Below are 24140 nucleotides of genomic sequence, written 5' to 3' on the forward strand. Positions count from 1 at the left end.
TTGTCTTTCATAATTTGGTCAGATATACTTGGATGTGTGGTGTCAGCGTTTGTTGCTGGCATGTCATGCCTAAATTTGCTAATCTTGCCAATGAAAAAATAATTCAAGTAGTTGGCAATATCAGTGGGTTTTGTGATGAATGAGTCATCTGATTCAATGAATGATGGAGCAGAGTTTGCCTTTTTGCCAAAAATGTCCTTTAAGGTGCTCCAAAGATTTTTACTATCATTCTTTATGTCATTTATCTTTGTTTCATAGTGTAGTTTCTTCTTATTTTTATTCAGTTTCTCAATTTGCAGTACGTTTGCCAAATCGGTTGTACAGCCAGACCTATTTGTCATCTCTTTTGCCTCATCCCTCTCAACCATACCATTTTTCAATTCCTCATCAATCCACGGGGATTTAACAGTTTTTACAGTGATTTTCTTAATGGGTGCATGCTTTTAGTAACTGGGATAAGCAATTTCATAAAATGTGTGAAGTGCAGCGTCTGGTTGCTCGTCATTACACACTACAGACCAACAAATATTCTTCACATCAACAACACAGGAATCACTACAAAACGTATTGTATTATACACAATATTAGGCCCAGCCTTTGGAAATTTGGTTTTCCTAGATATTGTAATCACTACATCCGATGGATTTGGATACTGCTTTCAAACAAATTTCTGCCGCATTAGTAAAGAGATGATCAATACATGTTGATGATTTCATTCCTGTACTGTTTGTAACTACCCTGGTAGGTTGATTGATAACCTGAACCAGGTTGCAGGCACTAGTTACAGTTTGAAGCTTTCTCTTGAGTGGGCAGCCTGATGAAAGCCAGTCAATATTTAAAATCACCCAGAAAGTATACCTCTCTATTGATATCACATACATTATCAAGCATTTCACACATGTTATCCAGATACTGACTGTTAGCACTTGGTGGTCTATAGCAGCTTCCCACCAGAATGGGCTTTAGGTGAGGCAGGTGAACCTGTAGCCATATTACTTCAACAGTATTTAACATGAGATCCTCTCTAAGCTTTACAGTAATGTGATTCTGAAAATAGACCGCAACACCTCCCCCGTTGGCATTTCTGTATTTTTTGTAAATGTTATAACCTTGTATTGCTACCACTGTATCATCAAATGTATGATCTAAGTGAGTTTCAGAGATTGTCAGAATATGAATGTCATCTGTTACTAGCAAATTATTGATTTCATGAACCTTATTTTTCTTGCTCTACTGGGAAGCTTTGCAGAGGTAGACATACTCGGGTTATTTTTATTAGTGCAGGGTGAGCTGCACACAGTGGACTTCCTACTAGGGCACACCACCTCAGTGCTAACAGTATTACTCTCGTTCATAGGCATATGAGTACTGCATACAATAGCTGTAGGATCAGCAGAGGCATTCCAGGCAGTAAGAGGGACATAAATTCAGTTATTTACATTGTGTCTTCCAACGCCCCTAGGATAATGTACATTTGCTGAATCATTATGACAACTCAGCTACACAATGGTAGGGATTAAGTGAGCTGGACTTGGTCATTGATAAGTAATTGTCTCAACACAGCCTTGTAATGCTGTGAAAGGATCCAGGAAACCAAATGATTTGGGTGGATCCCATCCTCCTTATAATATGAGCTTTGTTTCCAGAAGGTATCAAAATTGTCAATAAATGTTACACCCACAGAGCTGCAATAGTCTCGCAGCCAGTTATGGAGGCCAAAAAGTCTGCTGAACCATTCAATGCCACGATTTAGGGAGGGCAGAGGGACAGATATTATGGGGCATTTGTTGATGTCAAGTAGAGACCTAATCAGTTTTTTAAAATCCATCTTCAGCTGTTCTGAGCTGCCCTTCATAATGTCATTTGACCCCACAAGTGATAAGACTAGCAGTGAATGGGAACCTCTACCCATAGATAGAACAACAGGCTCTCTACGACAGTAGAGTACCCTGATATACTGACATAAATAGATGTAAATGGAAAGGATGAACGTAAATGGAAAGGATCAGGTCATGGATGGGGAACTCCAGTCCTCGGGGGCCGGATTGGTGACACACTTTTGCCCCAGCCCCAGCTTACACATCTGACTCCAATAAACAACTAATCATGATCATTCATTTAGATTGCAATTAGTTTAAATCAGCTGTGTTTGCTAGGGATGGGGAAAAAGTGTGACAGCACTCCGGCCTCCGAGGACTGGAGTTGCCCATCCCTGGATCAGGTCATCATCATTGTAGCAGTATATCTCCTTCATCTAAGAAAGACCTCAGTTATGGGTCAAAATGATGCCCATCGAAGAAAATAGCATTTTGGGAGCTCGGAATCGAATAGGATTCACTGTTTGCACTCCTACATCTAGCCATGCCAAAGCAGCCAGGGCAGTCCTCCAATTGATACAGCCTGCCACCCTGGCAGTAGGCCTGTGTGATGAAAACATCTATCAACAACCAGATAAGACTAGCTTCAGACAGCAGACACTACTGCACATCACAGCACACTGAACATGAACACTGCTGGTTCTGGGAAAGAATGAATGAATGTCTGTCTATCTGACTCTCTGTCCGCCCGCCACAAGTGAAGAGAACCATTCATTTGTCTGGAACTCCTGACTAACTGAAGGCTCTCCAAATGAAGTGCTTTCACCGACACTGGTTCACTTATAAATAAATCATCAAAAGCACTGAGAACACTTAAAGACATGCTCCGGAACTTTGGCGACTACTAAGTATTTTTTAAACCTCCCGCTTTGGGCTAGATGTGTCAATGTGTAGTTCATACAAACATAATCTATGAGCAGAATTACTATTTTACCTCAATTAGCCACAAAATCCCTAGTTTGAAAACTGGAAGATGTGCTGCGCCACTTTCCCTACATTTCCCCTAACATTGGGCAGCCCCCTAGCAATTAGAGTTCTAGCCAATAAGCTTCAGCCCCTTGCCATTTGAGTGACAGCTAGCAAGATGAACACACAGCAGAGCGAGAGACAGAGCAATGACGTGGTGCACATATCTGCACATATGTGACTTAGTATGCAATTTTTGGGAACCAATTTTGGCTCGTGAGCGCTACTTTCGGAACTACTGGATAAAAAGTATACAAAAGTACTGGAGAATCTCTTAAAACACTAAAATCCATCACCCGGACTGTACTGTCACTAACTGAATATGGTTAATTCATGTTTCCAGTTTAGAACCAGGGGAGAAAAGTGTCTGCAACTGCTTTCATGAATGGAAATGTGTTGCAAAAGCCTGTGTCCTATTCATTAGTGGAAACCGTAGCAAAACGTTTTGCTACAGAAAATAAGCATTTGTTATTGGACAGGTTCAGATAGTGCCGCCCTGTTTCTACCCGTTTTCTTCCATTTTGTGCTTAATGAATGCAACCCTGGTCAGTTCTTTATGTTAAATCAGGAATTAGGACTTCTGGAGATAAATCCAATCCCACAGAGACAGGCCTTCATGCAGGGTAGCAGATCTCTTGATTTACCCAGCTAGCTGCCTCCTCTCCTGTCAATGCCTCCAGGGCACATTGATTTATTACAGAAACAACCAAACAGGTTGAAAATAGACACACATAGACACACATGGCAATACATTCCCATCAGCATATGCCATGTAGTGAGATCTCATCCATCAGCCCTCTAGGAGGAGTTGGAAGGAAAGATGTGTCCATCACTGTGGCAGAAAGTCCTTCCGATCTCCCCAACATGTCCTTAGGGTGTCATTTAGGGAGAAAGGAAGAGGTAATGATGGCAGGATCTGGGGTTAACTCAACACACTACTCTATTCGTAGTCTAGCAGTTAGAGAGTTGGGCTAGTAACCGAAAGGTTGCTGGTTCGAATCCCCAAGCCTACTAGGTGAAAAATCTGTCGATGTGCCCTTGAGCAAGGCACTTAAACCTAATTATTCCTGTAAATCGCTCTGGATCAGAGCGTCTGCTAAATTACTTAAATGTATCTTCCATATCCTTATTGGGTTTGCATAAAAAAGGAAATAAAGGTTGACTTAGCGAAATGACGCTGCCACGAGCAGAACTGCAGATATTGAGATGCAAGACATCACTCACAAATAAAATAAAATTGTATTTGTCACATGCGCCGAATACAACTTTATCATGAAATTAAATGCTTGCTTACGAGCCCATCCCAATGATGCAGAGTTTAAAAATAATACAATACTGAGTGTGTATACAGTGCATTCGGAAAGTATTCAGACCCCTTGACTTTTCAACATTTTGTTACGTTACAGCCTTATTCTAAAATGGATTACATTATTTTTTCCCCTCATCAATCTACACACAATACCCCATAATGACAAAGTGAAAACAGGTTTGTAGAAATGTTTGCACATTTATAAAAAATAAAAACAGAAATACCTTTTCATAAGTATTCAGACCCTTTGCTATGAGACTTGAAATTGAGCTCAGGTGCATCCTGTTTCCATTAAGATATATAACTTGATTGGAGTCCATCTGTGGTCAATTAAATTGATTGTACATGATTTGGAAAGGCACACACCTATCTATATAAGGTCCCACAGTTAACAGTGCATGTCAGAGCAAAAACCAAGCCATGAGGTCGAAGGAATTGTCTGTAGAGCTCCAAGACAGGATTGTGTCGAGGCACAGATCTGGGGAAGGGTACCAAAAATATTCTGCAGTATTGAAGGTCCCCAGGAACACAGTGGCCTCCATCATTCTTAAATGGAAGAAGTTTGGAACCACCAAGACTCTTCCTAGAGCTGGCCGCCCGGCCAAACTGAGCAATTGGGGGGAGAAGGGCCTTGTTCAGGGAGGTGACCAAGAACCCGATGGTCACTCTGACAGAGCTCCAGATTTTCTCCTTCCAGAAGGACAACCATCTCTGCACCAATCAGGCCTTTATGGTGGAGTGGCCAGACAGAAGCCACTCTTCAGTAAAAGACACATGACAGCCCGCTTGTTGTTTGCCAAAAGTCACCTAAAGGACTCTCAGACCATTAGAAACAAGATTCTCTGGTCTGATGAAACCAAGATTGAACTCCTTGGCCTGAATGCCAAGCGTCACGTCTGGAAGAAACCTGGCACCATCCCTATGGTAAAGCATGGTGGTGGCAGCATCATGCTGTGGGGATGTTTTTCGGCAGCAGGGACTGGGAGACTAGTCAGGATAAAAGGGAAAGATGAACGGAGCAAAGTACAGAGAGATCCTTGATGAAAACCTGCTCCAGAGTGCTCAGGACCTCAGACTGGGGCGAATGTTCACCTTCCAACAGGACAACGACCCCAAGCACACAGCCAAGACAATGCAGGAGTGGCTTCGGGGACAAGTCTCAATGTCCTTGAGCAGCCCAACCAGAGCCCGGATTTGAACCCGGTCGAACATCTCTGGAGAGACCTGAAAATAGCTGTGCAGCGACGCTCCCCATCCAACTTGTAGCGTCATATCTAAGAAGACTCAAGGCTGTAATCGCTGCCAAAAGTGCATCAACAAAGTATTGAGTAAAGGGTCTGAATACTTATGTAAATGTAATATTTCCGTTTTTTATTTGTAATACATTTGCAAACATTTCTAAAAACCTTTTTTTGCTTTGTCATTATGGGGTATTGTGTGTAGATTGATGAGAGAAAAAAACAACAATTTAATCAATTTTAGAATAAGGCTGTAACGTCAAAACATTTGGAAAAAGTAAAGGGATCTGAATACTTTCCGAATGCACTGAATATATAGTCTAGTGCGTGTGCGTAGGGTCAGTGGAAGACAAAGTCAGTGCAGATAGTTTGGGTACCATTAACTGACTATTTAGCAGTCTTATGGCTTGTGGGAAGAAGCTGTCTTGGAGCCTGTTGTTACGAGAGACGATGTTCTGGTACGGTTTGCTCACATCGGCCACGGAGAGTGAGATCACACAGTCATCCGGAAAAACAGGGTCTTTCACGCAAGGCACAGTGTGATATTCCTCGAAGCGAGCATAATAGACATTTAGCTTGTTTGGGAGTTCTGAGTCGCTGGGCAACTCACGGCTGGGTTTCCCTTTGTAATCTGTGATCGTGTGCAAGCCCTGCCACATATAATATTGCAGCTTTTCAAGTCTCTCTGATAGGAGACTCTCGAACGAAGCTCATCCATCTTATTCTTGAGTGACTGAACATTTGCCAATAGAATGGAGAGGAGCACCGTTCAGTTTTCTCTTCGCCTCAATTTTACCAGGACTCCACCTCGTCTCCCACGTCTACGCCTGCAGCGTTTTGGTAGCTCATGGAACAAAGAAATAGGGTGAACAGTGGAACAGCTGAGTCGTGGAACAGTGGAACAGCTGAGTCGTGGAACAGTGGAACAGCTGAGTCGTGGAACAGCTGTCGATCTGATGTCCAGAAGTGCATGGTGGTCATACTTTCTGTACCAAAAAAGTAAGATAAACACGATAAAAGTCACTAAATAGCAAAGTTGGGTTGGAACTCGTAAGATGTCGCCCTTTTCTGTGCACGGGTTCGCTTCACGCTCTTACAGCATGGGAGCCACGGGACCAAAACAGCGGAGAAGTTGAGCCTCGTGCTTCAACACTGTTAGTTGTTGCGGAAATTGACCCACAATGCTGTTTACTTTCTGTATACAGTGGGAAAAGTATTTAGTCAGCCACCAATTCTGCAAGTTCTCCCACTTAAAAAGATGAGAGAGGCCTGTAATTTTCATCATAGGTACACGTCAACTATGACAGACAAAATGAGGAAAACAAATCCAGAAAATCACATTGTAGGATTTTTTATGAATTTATTTGCAAATTATGGTGGAAAATAAGTATTTGGTCAATAACGAAAGTTTCTCAATACTTTGTTATATACCCTTTGTTGGCAATGACACAGGTCAAACGTTTTCTGTAAGTCTTCACAAGGTTTTCACACACTGTTGCTGGTATTATGGCCCATTCCTCCATGCAGATCTCCTCTAGAGCAGTGATGTTTTGGGGCTGTCGCTGGGCAACACGGACTTTCAACTCCCTCCAATTCTATGGGGTTGAGATCTGGAGACTGACTAGCCCACTCCAGGACCTTGAAATGCTTCTTACGAAGCCACTCCTTCGTTGCCCGGGCGGTGTGTTTGGGATCATTGTCATGCTGAAAGACCCAGCCACATTTCATCTTCAATGCCCTTGCTGATGGAAGGAGGTTTTCACTCAAAATCTCACGATACATGGCCCCATTCATTCTTTCCTTTACACGGATCAGTCGTCCTGGTCCCTTTGCAGAAAAACAGTCCCAAAGCATGATGTTTCCACCCCCATGCTTCACAGTAGGTATGGTGTTCTTTGGATGCAACTCAGCATTCTTTGCCCTCCAAACACGACGAGTTGGGTTTTTACCAAAAAGTTATATTTTGGTTTCATCTGACCATATGACATTCTCCCAATCCTCTTTTGGATCATCCAAATGCACTCTAGCAAACTTCAGACGGGCCTGGACATGTACTGGCTTAAGCAGGGGAACACGTCTGGCACTGCATGATTTGAGTCCCTGGCGGCGTAGTGTGTTACTGATGGTAGGCTTTGTTACTTTGGTCCCAGCTCTCTGCAGGTCATTCACTAGGTCCCCCCGTGTGGTTCTGGGATTTTTGCTCACCATTCTTGTGATCATTTTGACCCCACGGGGTGAGATCTTGCGTGGAGCCCCAGATCGAGGGAGATTATCAGTGGTCTTGTATGTCTTCCATTTCCTAATAATTGCTCCCACAGTTGATTTCTTCAAACCAAGCTGCTTACCTATTGCAGATTCAGTCTTCCCAGCCTGGTGCAGGTCTACAATTTAGTTTCTGGTGTCCTTTGACAGCTTTTTCGTCTTGGCCATAGTGGAGTTTGGAGTGTGACTGTTTGAGGTTGTGGACAGGTGTCTTTTATACTGATAACAAGTTCAAACAGGTGCCATTAATACAGGTAACGATTGGAGGACAGAGAAGCCTCTTAAAAAAGAAGTTACAGGTCTGTGAGAGCCAGAAATCTTGCTTGTTTGTAGGTGACCAAATACTTATTTTCCACCATCATTTGCAAATAAATTCATTAAAAATCCTACAATGTGATTTTCTGGATTTTCTTTCCCTCAATTTGTCTGTCATAGTTGACATGTACCTATGATGAAAATTACAGGCCTCTCTCATCTTTTTAAGTGGGAGAACTTGCACAATTGGTGGCTGACTAAATACTTTTTTTCCCCACTGTATATGTCATATCGCTGAGTCTACCTTTAAAATCTTGATCATTGTAATTTTCCCTAGGAATGGATCTACACTATCTTTGAAGAGAGAGATTTTAATTGATGTCTAGATTTGTACACTATACCCACATCATTATATCTGCACCAGTTTTGCCGGCCTAGCCCAATCCTTAGCGCATGATGAATTTGCCCTTGATACAGTGCAACATTCTCTCAATGGAGAATAGTCCCAACTCACCTGAGAGTTACTCTATCAGACAGCACTAGATAAAACAGTCATCAGTATCAATGAAGAACCAGCATTGTGCCAGAAGGGGGAGGATTCTAATTCATCACATTACGACTCTGTTGTGGCACTTCCTACCACAACCATCATCAGTCCATGTCTAGCCCTGTCTCCAGCCCAATGAGCCAACCACTCTACGTTAACCTGAGCCTTCCTGGCCCCTCTATCTCTCTTTAACTCTCTACCTCGCTCTCCCCAGCTGTCACTCACTCACCTTATTGATCACTGTGGTCAGACAGTCCACAGATGAGATACAACACAATTATTCACCTCCCCCCTGGAGAGACCTACCATATTCCCACTGACCTTTTCCTCTCCTCCCCTCCATCCCTCCCTTCTCCCTCTTTTTCTCCCTCCCTCCGTTATCTCCAGGGTGCCCTTGAAACGCCAGCAGCATTTATTAGTTCACCCCAAAACCACGGGGAGTTGCTCGCTTTGGTTCTCGGGGAGCAAGGGAGAGGAGAAGTGGAGAAGTCGACATTTGGAAAAGTGCGGTATGATGGAATTAGAATGAGGAATAACTTATTCTGATTCTGTGTATGGTACAGTGCATATTCCACTAGCATACTCATCTTGACTACAGCAAGGGGTTAGGATTGGAAAGCAAATCTTAAGTAGGCCTCCACACAGCAGGCAAAATAGTGTGTCGAGAGACTGGAGAGTTCTAAACTCCAACAAAGTGCTCTTAATAGTGGGACCCCCGATCCTTTGGGTTTCCACCAGCAAGGTCAGGTGTAGCTGGCTTCCCTCTAGGGAAAAGACTCAAGGTTAATGGAAGGGTTTCAACTCAACATAGATCCACTGTCTGTCTCTCTGGGTAACAAAAGCATGGAGTAACACCATAATCTCCCAATCCACCACTCCTCTTCCCGGTGCCATGACTTCTCCGATTTCACTTGATACGTAACTCAGCCAGCGAGGGAGGAAAGGAAAAAAATCTTCGCCCAGGCAAAAGTGACCCCTAATCTGATTAGTTGCCCACAATCCCGTTAGGCAGCCATATTGATGCATGTCCACACTGCTCGCAGCTTTCTGCTGTCATTTCCTCCAACCTATCATCAGCACTGGGCCACCCTCCCTCCGCCACTGACTGATTAAGGCACGCTTCTCTCTCTTCTCCTCCTGCTTATTTGCGTACTGGTTGTTCCGGGTGCTTCATCTTCTCCCATATCGTCTACTCTAATTAATGCTCCACAGAGTCCATTTATGAAAGGAAAAAAATATTGAATCAAGTATGGTGGAATATTAGGGAGAAAGGGTGACCTTTGTGGAAGTGAGTGTTTAATTTCTGTTGGCCCCATGATGCAAGTAGATGGAGAGGGAAGACTGCATATAATCTCTAGGGAATAGATGTATGTAGGGTATATAACATGAAGCAAGTGTGGGAATAATAGTGTAAGGGTGAGATCCATTCGCCTTGGTGGTGTGTGTGGGTGTATGTTATTACTTAAAAAGCAGACTATGATACACACATTCGCATCGACAGCTAAACATATGATTCACACTATCGAAACAAATCACGTCTACAGAGTTAGAGAGAGAGAGAGAGCCCTCCAGAGGCCTGCCATCTGTCCCCTCCGCTCCCCAGCACCTGCTGATGAGGTGCTGCTAGCCCAACGCATCACCGCTGCTTGATGCCACACTACCAGAACAGGCCGCACGCTGGGCTACCTGACAGACCTGCTTAGGATGTCTGTCTGCGCTCCGTTAGTGCTGAATGCCAGACACGTAAGCAGCACAGCACACACGGCTTTACACACACAAACGGGTCCACACAACTACACACACACAATTTTTCTACAGTTCTACTAAGCTATATGGAATTTTGCTTTTTGATTTTGAATTTTAAGACCCCTTTTAAGTATCAAAAACATATGTAAAATAATTAATGAAACTTTTTTTATTCGGCCTTACTGCTATTAGCCCATACAAATGCATTGAATAAAATATTCACTACATGGAACAACAGATAGACCCCCCAAACAAATCTAAAGGAAGTTTGTTCTGAAGTGTCTGTCCTATATCTGAGAGATATAAGAAGATCCGGAAACATTCGTTTTTTTGTATTTAACCCCTTATTTTTGGCACTAAACAGTCTCTATACAGTGGGGAGAACAAGTTTTTGATACACTGTCGATTTTGCAGGTTTTCCTACTTACAAAGCATGTAGAGGTCTGTAATTTTTATCATAGGTACACTTCAACTTTGAGAGACGGAATCTAAAACAAAAATCCAGAAAATCACATTGTATGATTTTTAAGTAATTAATTTGCATTTTATTGCATGACATAAGTATTTGATACATCAGAAAAGCAGAACTTCATATTTGGTACAGAAACCTTTGTTTGCAATTACAGAGATCATACGTTTACTGTAGGTCTTGACCAGGTTTGCACACACTGTAGCAGGGATTTTGGCCCACTCCTCCATACAGCCATTCTCCAGATCCTTCAGGTTTCGGGGCTGTCGCTGGGCAATACGGACTTTCAGCTCCCTCCAAAGATTTTCTATTGGGTTCAGGTCTGGAGACTGGCTAGGCCACTCCAGGACCTTGAGATGCTTCTTACGGAGCCACTCCTTAGTTGCTCTGGCTGTGTGTTTCGGGTCGTTGTCATGCTGGAAGACCCAGCCACGACCCATCTTCAATGCTCTTACTGAGGGAAGGAGGTTGTTGGCCAAGATCTCGCGATACATGGCCCCATCCATCCTCCCCTCAATACGGTGCAGTCGTCCTGTCCCCTTTGCAGAAAAGCTGTCCCAAAGAATTATGTTTCCACCTCCATGCTTCACGGTTGGGATGGAGTTCTTGGGGTTGTACTCATCCTTCTTCTTCCTCCAAACACGGCGAGTGGAGTTTAGACCAAAAAGCTATATTTTTGTCTCATCAGACCACATGACCTTCTCCCATTCCTCCTCTGGATCATCCAGATGGTCATTGGCAAACTTCAGACGGGCCTGGACATGCGCTGGCTTGAGCAGGGGGACCTTGCCTGCGCTGCAGGATTTTAATCCATGACGGCGTAGTGTGTTACTAATGGTTTTCTTTGAGACTGTGGTCCCAGCTCTCTTCAGGTCATTGACCAGGTCCTGCCGTGTAGTTCTGGGCTGATCCCTCACCTTCCTCATGATCATTGATGCCCCACGAGGTGAGATCTTGCATGGAGCCCCAGACCGAGGGTGATTGACCGTCATCTTGAACTTCTTCCATTTTCTAATAATTGCGCCAACAGTTGTTGCCTTCTCACCAAGCTGCTTGCCTATTGTCCTGTAGCCCATCCCAGCCTTGTGCAGGTCTACAATTATATCCCTGATGTCCTTACACAGCTCTCTGGTCTTGGCCATTGTGGAGAGGTTGGAGTCTGTTTGATTGAGTGTGTGGACAGGTGTCTTTTATACAGGTAACGAGTTCAAACAGGTGCAGTTAATACAGGTAATGAGTGGAGAACAGGAGGGCTTCTTAATGAAAACTAACAGGTCTGTGAGAGCCGGTATTCTTACTGGTTGGTAGGTGATCAAATACTTATGTCATGCAATAAAATGCAAATTAATTACTTTAAAATCATACAATGTGATTTTCTGGATTTTTATGATGAAAATTACATCTTTTTAAGTGGGAGAACTTGCACAATTGGTGGCTGACTAAATACTTTTCCCCCCCACTGTATTCCATTGAAAAAAATCAGCCGTTTCCAGCTACAATAGCCATGTACAACATTAACAATGTCTACACTGTATTTCTGATCAATTTGATGTTATTTTAATGGACCAAAAAATTGCTTTTCTTTCAAAAACAAGGACATATCTAAGTGACCCCAAACTTTGGAACGGTAGTGTATATTTCTTCATTTTAAATGGTTATGTTTAGCTCACATAATATAATTGAAAAGTATGCATTAAATGTGTCTGTAATAGAATAGAAGTGGCAAAACGAATGTAGACATTAATAAATGCATTTCTAAAGCTTCCAAAATATTTTTTACAATGGTGGGGGAGTGCAAAGATGGAGGCCTGGTGGCTTCAACACAGCACCCCCTTTCAGTCATCTAGTGTATATACAAATCTTTGGGTAGAACATTCCATACAAATGCACACACACACACAACACCACACACAGATTGTTGGGGAAGACCACCTTTAGCTGAACCCAGGTTGGGCAGAGATGGTTCACATCAATGCACTGTATTATTATAATGAAGCCATAGACTTACAATAAGTGCAATTGCAAGTCCTAGAAGCTTTTCCATTTCAGGTACTGCACCTAAAAGCTTTTCAATCCCAAACCTTGCATTCAATGCACACTCAATACACTGACTGCACTACAATATATCCAAGAAAGGACATTGCATCTACTTAAGACATGGCACATCAATTAGAATCTCTGGCAGTCCTGAACACCTAATGTGAACTCCAGAGCTACTGTCTGTAGCCTTATACTCCAGTAGCAGAGGCGCTGCAGTAAATGTGTGCTGTGGTGTCCTGGCTATAAGATGACTGTGGTGGTGCGGCTCTGAGGCGTTGTTTTGTCTTTAAGATTATTAATGGAATCCAGGCTGCTTCTGCATGAATCTGGCCAGGCACCGTGACATTATCAACCAGGGAACTGGAACCCCTACTGAGCAAATCCAGAGAGAGAGAGAGGGAGGGGTGGGGGGAGGAGAAAGATAAGAGCGAGATATAAAGACAGAAGCGAGAGCGCAAGTGCTAAAGAGAGGGAGCAGCATCACTGCTCTCAGTATATAAATAGCCCATCAATGGTCGGTAAAGGTGAAAGAGCGTGACACTCTAAATACATAACCGCCGATGGATACAAATACAGGCAATTTATAGCATGTAAACGTGACTGGGCGTAGTAGGCTGTGGGGGGTAGATGTGTTACACGGAATAGAGGAGTTATTGACTAGGGAGGACAATATTTAATTTAGCACTCCCAACCCCATGATGGCCAATAGGGCGCAATGACAAACAGCCAGCTCAAAGACAATCCAATTGTAAGGGCCGGAGCCTTCATACCCAGTTAGGTAAAGACAAAGAGGGTAGCGTTTAAACAACAGCATTTATTTGTAGTGGTCCAACAATGGTGTCAATTATAGATGGTGTCAACAATGGTGTCAACTACCTCCTGAGTGGCGCAGTGGTCTAAGGCACTGCATGGCAGTGCTAACTGTGCCACTAGAGATCCTGGTTCGAATCCAGGCTCTGTCGCAGCCGGCCACGACCGGGAGACTCATGGGCGGCGCACAATTGGCCCAGCGTCGTCCAGGGTAGGGGAGGGAATGGCCGGCAGGGATGTAGCTCAGTTGATAGAGCATAGCGTTTGCAACGCCAGGGTTGTGGGTTTGATTCCCACGGGGGGCCAGTATAAAAAAAAAAAATGTATTCACTAACTAAGTCGCTCTGGATAAGAGCGTCTGCTAAATGACTAAAATGTAATGTAAAATGTAGATGTGACGATAGTATAGAGTGCATTCGGAAAGTATTCAGACCCATTCCCTTTTTCCACATTTTGTTACGTTAAAGCCTTTTTCTAAAATGGAGTAAATGTATTTTTTCCTCATCAATCTACAACACCCCATAATGACAAAGCGAAAACAGGTTTTTTTTTTTTTTTTTGGGCAAATTTCTTACAAATTAAAAACAGAAATACCTTATTTACAGAAGTATTCAGACCCATTGCTATGAGACTAGAAATTGAGCTCAGGTACATCTTGTTTCCATTGATCATCCTTGAGATGTTTCTACAACTTGATTGGAGTCCACTTGTGGTAAATTCAACTGATTGGACATGATTTGGAAAGGCAGACACCTGTCTATATAAGGTCCCACAGTTGACAGTGCATGTCGGAGCAAAAACCAAGCCATGAGGTCGAAGGAATTGTCCGTAGAGCTCCGAGATAGGATTGTGTCGAGGCACATATCTGGGGAAGGGTACCATGGTGAAGCATGGTGGTGGCAGCATCATGCTGTGGGGATGTTTTTCAGCGGCAGGGACTGGGAGACTAGTCAGGATCGAGGGAAAGATGAACGGAGCAAAGTACAGAGAGATCTTTGATGAAAACCTGCTCCAGAGCGCTCAGGACCTCAGACTGGGGACGAAGGTTCACAATCCAACAGGACAACGACCCTAAGCACACAGCCAAGACAACGCAAGAGTGGCTTCGGGACAAGTCTCTGAATGTCCCTGAGTGGCCCAGCCAGAGCCCGGATTTGAACCCGATCTAACATCTCTAGAGAGACCTAGAAATAGCTTTGCAGCCAAGCTCCCCATCCAACCTGACAGAACTTGAGAGGATCTGCAGAGAAGAATGGGAGAAACTCCCCAAATACAGGTGTACCAAGCTTGTAGCGTCATACCCAAGAAGACTCAAGGCTGTAATCGCTGCAAAGATGCTTCAACAAAGTACTGAGTAAAGGGTCTGAATACTTATGTAAATGTGATATCAGTTTTTTATTTTTTATAAATTTGCTAAAATTTCTAAAAGCCTGTTTTTGCTTTGTCATTATGGGGTACTGAGTGTAGATTGATGAGGGGGAAAAAAAACAATTTAATCAATTTTAGAATAAGGCTGTAACGTAACCAAATGTGGAAAAAGTAAAGGTGTCTGAATACTTTCCGAATTCCACTGTACTGTATTTCCACTAATATTTCTTTATGCAATTAATCCTTTACAATTGTTCATGCACTGGTGCTTTTGTTTAGGAATACAGCAAATAATTTCACGCATCCCATTACTACAAGACAAAACAGCTCAAACAAGCCTGATGGTTTTGTAAGTATAAAAGCAAGGCTTGTTTTCATTTAATTTAAAAAAACTTGAAAAGGTAGCGTAATGGTATAATGTCTTACTGTGGTGTGTGAAGAATCCAATACTTTACCTTGTATGCAATACAAATCACATTATTGTGGAAGCATCTCCTCTAAGAGTATGAATTAGGCTGTTTGAGAAGGTTTGAATCCTAAGCAACCTGCCTACAAATAGTGCAATACCAACATAGCTATTGTAGTAGCTCATGCTGTGTGCTGGAAAACTTTGGTAGAGCATGGGTGGAATAGGTATTGTTGTGCTTATGTCAATTTCCTTTCGTTTTCACTTCAGACCAATGCCTATTCTCACTTAAAACATAGTTTTTTGTTTTTAATAGCTCTATATCTTGGTATTTAGTTACAATGAGAGTGCAGCAGTTCAGTGTATAGTGTAGTAGTCCAGTGATTCAAAAGAGCAGTAACTGCACATTTGGTAAGAAATTAGTTATTTCGATTTTTTATACATTAAATACATGCTTTATCATGTGTACAAATATCCTGCCTCCATTGTGTTGTGTTATGGAGAAAATGGGTGGTCATGTTTGCAGTAACTGAAAAGAATTACAGTGAAACCAAGGAAAAAGGCAATAACTGACATCACTCAAGTCAGTTTCTGCTTTTTACCTTGGTTTCACTGACCTTTGGGCTGCAGTGTCTACGGTTTACCTTGGTATTATTTATTGCTCTTTGCTGATAGAAGTATCAAACTATATGTCATTAACAGCCACATACAAATAAATATATTAACACAAGTTTGTGTAAAAGAATACAAAAAACTGTAATGGAAACGTATTCCAGCGGGTGTACCAAGCATGAAGGCAGTAACTGCGGTCTAGGGTCAAAGGACATGTCCGAGGTCATGGTTAATATGAATAAAAAGTAACCTCATAGTAAGACAACATAACCACATCTCCAATGATCTGCCTACAATTTATTTGGCTGGACAATAAAAACAACTTTGAAGTAATTTTTCTCAATTTCACTCTATGAGCAGTTACTGCTCTTTTGCTTGGTAGGGCAGAGCAGCTCAGTGTATAGTGTAGTAGTCTAGTGATTCTTCATCCATTGAGATTGTGTGTTTTCTGCAGCGCCAGGTAACATGTGAGATGGCATGGCAGCACGGTTGGGTGTGTGATTAAAAACGATTAAGTGGAGAAGAATTCATGAGAAGAATAGACACAGAAATGCTGTAAAAGTCCAATAAAATGTAATGACCTAAAATCACACAGCGGAATGATGATATCCAGCTCCGGAGTCCAGACTGCCTGAGGAAATGCCAGGTAGAAGACTTATAGGGAGAATATGAATCCAATCGGAACATAACAACAGTATATTGCCATATACGGCAAATAGGCCACCTTGGAGCTGAGATCCAACAACCTCAACCCCCACACACCCTCACTGTGAACCCTCCTAAATTCATCCTAACTCCCTGCTATTAACACTGGAAAATTAAGTCCAAAATTAGGGCAATGTTATTAGAGTAACTCTCTCAGAAGAGATTGGAGAGGGAGAGTCACAGAAGCAGCAGTAGCAGCACCTCTGTCCCGGTGGGCAGCAGAACACCAGCCGTCAGCTTAACTCAGACTATTAGGGTGCCATCTGACATCACTGCCGTCTGACTGACTGACAGCACAGGCCTGAAGGACAGACAGGGGCCAGGTGGTGGTGGAGCACTGTATTCTGGAGGACGGGAGGAGAGAGTAGAGGACAAGAAAGGGTAGAGAAGCCACAGCCCTCTTTGCATTACAGTGATGATGAGCAGAGCTGTGCCACAGTAGAGTCAGTGTGCCCTCTGCCCATTACCTGGTTCATGTGTTTGGTACAGGGAGCCCTGCCCCACCCTCCTGTTCAACCACAAGGCGGTGTCAGGCACAAAGACAAAATGGCGGTCACACATTTCCTTGGATTTGAATGACATTTGAAATGTAAAACATGTGGCAAATGAACAGAGACACACATACATACACAGCCAACATTAAGCATCTCTCAATTTCAGGTGCCCTAATGCCACACCCTTCACCAGAGGCTTGGGTTGATGGAGCCAGTGCCAGTGTTGACTACAGGATGTATATTGGCCACCTCAGTGCCAATAGGTGCTACAGAGACCTCGGTGCCTGTGAGACAGATGTGCAGCCAGATGCTCTCAGCAGAAGTCAGACGAAGCAGCTCTGCTCAAACTCCCACAAACACAACCCCCTCTGGGCTCGGGCTCTGGCTCTTAATACTGCCTGGCAGGCAGAGAGGCAGATGAGAAAGAGGGGGAAGGAGAGGGAGTGGAGGAGGAGGAAGAGAGGGAGAATGCAAAGCCACTGCTGCAGCTGGCTTATTGTTTCACAAGACCACGAGGCAGCACAAGACCTTTCAGAGGCCGCCGCCCCCTGTCTGTCAGTGAGGTCAGCAGAGGTCAGGTGAGGTGAAGAGAGCCCTGTAATTGGCAACTGCTTTCAGGCCCTTCTACCAGCTCACAACAAACCCCTATAGCCAAACAACAAGCTCACAGAGAGACACTGTCTACCGGGTGGCTCAATTAGAGGGAAAAAGGGACCTTACGAGGGACCCTAGTCTGCTTGTTATTTTCATGACCTCTCCAGTGAACATGTGACTGGCATTAATGGTGACCACAGCCAGATTGGTTAGGCTACAGAACACATAGACTGAGTGCACAAAACATGAAGAACACCTGCTCTTTCCAGGACATAGACTGACCAGGTGAAAGCTATGATCCCTTATTATTGTCACTTGATAAATCCACTTCAATCAGCGTAGATGAAGTGGAGGAGACAAGCTAAAGAAGGATTTTTAAGCCGGGAGACAATTGAGACATGAATTGTGTATTCAGAGGGTGAATGGGCAAGACAACAATTGAAGTGCCTTTGAACAGGGTATGGTAGTAGGTACCAGGCGCACCGGTTTGTGTCAAGAACCGCAACGCTGCTGGGTTTTTCACGCTCAACAGTTTCCTGTGTGTATCAAGAATGGTCCACCACCCAAAGGATATCCAGCCAGTATTGGAGTCAACATGAGCCAGCATCCCTGTGGAACGCTTTCGACACCTTGTAGAGTCCATGCCCCGACGAATTGAGGCTGAGGGGAGGGGTGCAACTCAATATTAGGAAGATGTTCTTAATGTTTTGTACGCATATATTGTATAAATATGCATATATTTTTCTTTGAAAAGGGCAAAGTTGACATGTATGAGCTTGTATAACAGCGCAGCGGCACAGGGTGCCTTTACTGTAAACACAAGGCTAGCAGGACACAAAGGAAGGATCACTGCTTGGGTGTAAGATGTTCAATGTATACTTACTTCTTCATGCTTCTCTGAGCTCCAACTAAGCAACATCTTAAGTATCTAGAGTAAGTGACATTTAGTCTTACCATCTGTGTCCGGGTGCGGTGGTAGGGCTGGATGATGGGAAGGCCCAGGGGCGTCACCCACTCTACCGTGCTGCCCGACTTGGCGATGAGCCTGGCGCTCTCCGTCAGCCAGTCCTGAAACAGAGGGCCCGCCATGGGTTAGCTAATCAGAGGAGAGGTGGTCACTCAGTGAAACTTAAGTAGGACACTTAAAACACCACTCACAGGTCACAGCATGCAACTTCTCTGCTGCCAGCTACTGTAGATACACATCAGAGCTAGGGGATTCAATTCACTTCTGTCATCTACTGTTGACTGGTGAGTACATAACAAATTTTTTATGTTGTGCTCAAATGTGGATGTTTGTGAAATTGAGGAACCTTTTAGAAAATAGACACATTACATTCACTCAGCAGCTTGAAAGTATGATCAGTTTAAACTTAGATGCAGTTTCTTCCGTGATTAGTTATATCCAGTGCAAACAGATGGAGCATTTTCGTAGAAACCGGTGGACAGTTGTTGCTTGCAGACAGTAGAACACTACACTAGACACATTACAGTACTGTGCTGGCAGTTGCTGAGTCTGTTCACTCTCTCTCACACAGATTCACTCTCTAGGAATGGAAGCCATATTAGGATTACAGAGGTCCTCATCCACTGCCCATTCATCAGACTGTCTGCGTTCCTTGTGGCCCTCCTACCTCCCTCGCTCCACTTTCCCCTCCCTCACCCAGGCAGAGAGGAGAGGAGGGGGAGAGAGGGATTGATCATGTACCTAACCACTGCTGCTCTCTCCTTGAGCCACTGCTGTGTAGACCCAGCAGGACCTGACCCATTTAGAGATGAACCGGGAGCAGGGGCAAGGCGAGGGGGGGATATTTCATATGAGCCCTCACCCCCTGGGGAGCTCATAGAAACAGTGGGTGGTGGGTCCTTAAGCTACCCTGATCATTCTTTCTCCTATGGTTTTAATGTATGAGACTGTACCAGGTGCTGGTGAATGTCGTCCTAAATGTGTGTGAACTATAAATCATATGCATTCGCATATGATGAACGAGCACGGCTATTGTGCTAATAGTAAAGTAAACTAGTCTTTAATAATAAGTTCACACACTATTTTTGCATGCTGGGTGAACTGTGGAGACGGCATATGCAGCAGATAAATGGATATATTAGTAATGTGTGTCATGTACCTGGATCTCTCTGGTGCCGGTGAACATCTCCTTCAGACTGCTGAACACCTGGTGGACCAGGTAATGAGAGGCATCCCATATATACTCCTGCAATCACAACATACACATCTCAATGGCAGGACAATACATATTTCCAAATCAAGCGCATCTATTTATTCATTTATTTGCACATATTCGAAAAGCGTAAAAGGACCAAGTACACAACACTGAGGAACTCCACAAGGTAAATGATGGTCTGTTCCATCAAATTAATGGGTTGATACATGTATTAGGACTGGGCGATATGGCCAAAATATAATATCACAGTGTTTAAAAAACAAATGACGGTATGACGGTATTTAACAGTATTTTATGTTTTGAATAATACAAGTTCTACATTTGCTTTATGAGTAGTGCGTGACCCTAGGGTGGCAACACATACATTCTTTCTCCATTCTGATTGTTTTATACTGTTCAATTCAACCCAAAATAATTTTTAGCATTTTCATACATTTCTGCATTTCCTGCACTCATTTTAGATAATTTCTACACTGCTATGTAGGGCTGCATGATATGGGCAAACAATCTAGGCCTTATTTTTAACCAAATGTTGCAATTGAGATTTGACTTGCGATTTAGAGCAAAACACTTGGATGAACTGCTAGAATCATGGAAATAGAATGATTATTCTAATTCTATAGTTAGAATATAATAGCGGGCACTTTGAATATAGTGTTGTTTGTCATGACAACTAATGAAAATGCCAGGGAGGAGTTATTGTGACATGGTAGGAACCAAAGTGTTGATAAGTTTTTCCTAGGGGACCCTATAATCTTTGGCTACATTGAATGTTTTCTCATAGCTACTTCATGTAGCTAACATATTCTTGTTTCGCATATTCCTTTTTGATTTAGAAGATACTGTTACACAAACAACATGCTGATTTAGGTCTACACCATCACTGGTATTATTAGGCTGTATAGCTAATTATGTTTGCTCTATTAGCATTAGCGGCTAACACGATTTAGGCCCAACTTGCTCAGAAAATAAACTAGCGGTTTGCAGTTGTAAGAAACACAAACGAATAGTGTAATTATAGAACGCAAGTGAGTTTATATTAAGAAGCAATGTGAAAACAGCATCATTGTCATCAACATTGTTGCATGTGCTTCATTGACCAAGCAGACTGAACGCAAGCGTCTTGTTGACGAAGAACAACAAATGCGCTCCTTGAGTGACAGGGGGCGGGGCCAGGTCTGTGTGGAAAGTGGCATGGAGAGAGAGAGATGACTCAAGTAGCGGGAGTAAACTATAAAAATGGGCGTTACACATGGGGTATCACATTCAACAAACCAAACATTCAAATACAGTTATAGAAGGTAAAGTAAAAACCCAAGAAGGTCTGAGCATCAATACCGGTATATGATAAACCCGCTCAGCCCTAGTTGATATGGATGTATTGGCTGTGGAGTTTGGATCAGGCTAACATTTGGGAAACCGCTACAGCAGAGCCTTTTGGGGCCGTGTACTAGTGAAGCGCTGGTTGACTCATAATCCGCAGTCCACGCATAGGGGCGGATGGGTTTAGGGTAATTAAATATTGTGTATTAAATATTGTGTGGCCGAAGGGCGGGTTGAATAAAGAGAAACAATAACTTTAAAAAACAATACATGTATAATTATTGTGCAATTTATATAGGCTACATTGAGTTTTTTCTTTCATTATTTTAGGCTATCTGGTATTAGTGCATAAACCTACATTTTTGGGTTTAACTGTACGCGCGCCAAATAGCCTACACAGCCAAACGCCAAATAATGCTTTTGGGAACGGCCAGAAAAAGTTAACGTCAATCCACGGCGGCAAAAAGGACATTGTCGAAGTTTAATAAAATAAGACAAAAGCTGCAAACGGAGAGTTGAAAATAAAGATAAGGGGGCCAGAAAAGTAAAGTGCTAAGAGGATGATAGCAGTGCCAGCTGTTATGTGTATTGATTGTGAGGTGCTATACAAATTCGACAGTCCCAAGACGGGACTTCAAATGGGCCTATCGCATGTCAAGGGAACTGTAGCCTACTGTTTAGGTGGGTTAAATGCTAACTGAAATCTGGACATTGATTTACCAGAATACCTACTGTTTTTTGACTCCAGTCGTCTGATAATACTAGTCCCGGGCTTATCGACATCCCTGTGTTTTGAGAGAAATTTCAGAGTTTGACAGGTATTGCTCGTGGTTTGAGCAAGAAAACAATAACCGATTCGATAAATTGAACGAAGTGCTGCGCATAGCCTATATGTGAAGGGCCTACATGTATCAACTTTCACAGTAAATGTTTTTGTTTATACGTTTTGTGCGAATGAGTTGAACATCGCCAAATGCATCATAAAAAAATATTGCGCCTATTTTTTATTTTTTTATTTCACCTTTATTTAAGTTCTCATTTACAACTGCGACCTGGCCAAGATAAAGCAAAGCAGTGCGATAAAAACAACAACATAGAGTTGCATATGGGGTAAAACAAAACAAAGTAATTTATTGCAACCCTTGCTGTTAATAGATAGCAAAGTAGCATACAACAGAGATAAACGTTTGGAACAAGTTCACTTTCTAATCCATAGCCTAAAAATGCATATCAAGTGCAAGTTAGCTGTTTAGCTCATATCTGAAGGCTGGGGGGCATTTAGGACGTCTTCTACTGCAGATCGCAAAAATATCCTAATGATTATCATCACACTTTCTTATTTAAAATATTATGGCGACTGTATACCAACGATGGTTTGGTAAGGTTTAGAAACATGGGAACCAAGCTCAAGTTATCAGTGTAGCCTGTTATCCCCTGGACTTGTTGAAATACACTGCTCAAAAAAATTAAGGGAACACTAAAAAAACACATCCTAGATCTGAATGAATGAAATAATCTTATTAAATACTTTTTTTCTTTACATAGTTGAATGTGCTGACAACAAAATCACAAAAATTATTAATGGAAATCAAATGTATCAACCCATGGAGGTCTGGATTTGGAGTCACCCTCAAAATTAAAGTGGAAAACCACACTACAGGCTGATCCAACTTTGATGTAATGTCCTTAAAACAAGTCAAAATGAGGCTCAGTAGTGTGTGTGGCCTCCACGTGCCTGTATGACCTCCCTACAACGCCTGGGCATGCTCCTGATGACGTGGTGGATGGTCTCCTGAGGGATCTCCTCCCAGACCTGGACTAAAGCATCCGCCAACTCCTGGACAGTCTGTGGTGCAACGTGGCATTGGTGGATGGAGCGAGACATGATGTCCCAGATGTGCTCAATTGGATTCAGGTCTGGGGAACGGGCGGGCCAGTCCATTCCTCTTGCAGGAACTGCTGACACACTCCAGCCACATGAGGTCTAGCATTGTCTTGCATTAGGAGGAACCCAGGGCCAACCGCACCAGCATATGGTCTCACAAGGGGTCTGAGGATCTCATCTCGGTACCTAATGGCAGTCAGGCTACCTCTGGCGAGCACATGGAGGGCTGTGCGGCCCTCCAAAGAAATGCCACCCCACCACACCATGACTGACCCGCCGCCAACCGGTCATGCTGGAGGATGTTGCAGGCAGCAGAACGTTCTCCACAACGTCTCCAGACTCTGTCACGTCTGTCACGTGCTCAGTGTGAACCTGCTTTCATCTGTGAAGAGCACAGGGCGCCAGTGGCGAATTTGCCAATCTTGGTGTTCTCTGGCAAATGCCAAACGTCCTGCATGGTGTTGGGCTGTAAGCACAACCCCCACCTGTGGACGTCGGGCCCTCATACCACCCTCATGGAGTCTGTTTCTGACCGTTTGAGCAGACACATGCACATTTGTGGCCTGCTGGAGGTCATTTTGCAGGGCTCTGGCAGTGCTCCTCCTGCTCCTCCTTACACAAAGGCGGAGGTAGCAGTCCTGCTGCTGGGTTGTTGCCCTCCTACGGCCTCCTCCACGTCTCCTGTCTCCTGGTAGCGCCTCCATGCTCTGGACACTACGCTGACAGACACAGCAAACCTTCTTGCCACAGCTCGCATTGATGTGCCATCCTGGATGAGCTGCACTACCTGAGACACGTGTGTGGGTTGTAGACTCCGTCTCATGCTACCACTAGAGTGAAAGCACCGCCAGCATTCAAAAGTGACCAAAACATCAGCCAGGAAGCATAGGAACTGAGAAGTGGTCTGTGGTCACCACCTGCAGAACCACTCCTTTATTGGGGGTGTCTTGCTAATTGCCTATAATTTCCACCTGTTGTCTATTCCATTTGCACAACAGCATGTGACATTTATTGTCAATCAGTGTTGCTTCCTAAGTGGACAGTTTGATTT

At 43.4% G+C, this 24140-nt stretch overlaps 1 protein-coding gene across 1 annotated transcript in view; it reads right to left on the bottom strand.

Annotated features, from left to right (window-relative positions):
- LOC311131421 (DNA-directed RNA polymerase, mitochondrial-like) overlaps positions 1-24140 on the bottom strand; it is an 85191-nt gene that overhangs the window by 21158 nt on the left and 39893 nt on the right. Inside the window, exons 14-15 of the mRNA XM_084164395.1 lie at positions 19825-19911; positions 18653-18766 (exon numbers count right to left, since the gene is read on the bottom strand). Coding sequence (XP_084020521.1) covers positions 18653-18766; positions 19825-19911 — 201 coding nt within the window. The remainder of the gene's footprint in view (positions 1-18652; positions 18767-19824; positions 19912-24140) is intronic.

The sequence above is a fragment of the Coregonus lavaretus genome, assembly GCF_964263955.1.
Source record: "Coregonus lavaretus genome assembly, chromosome: 6".
NCBI lineage: Eukaryota > Metazoa > Chordata > Actinopteri > Salmoniformes > Salmonidae > Coregonus > Coregonus lavaretus.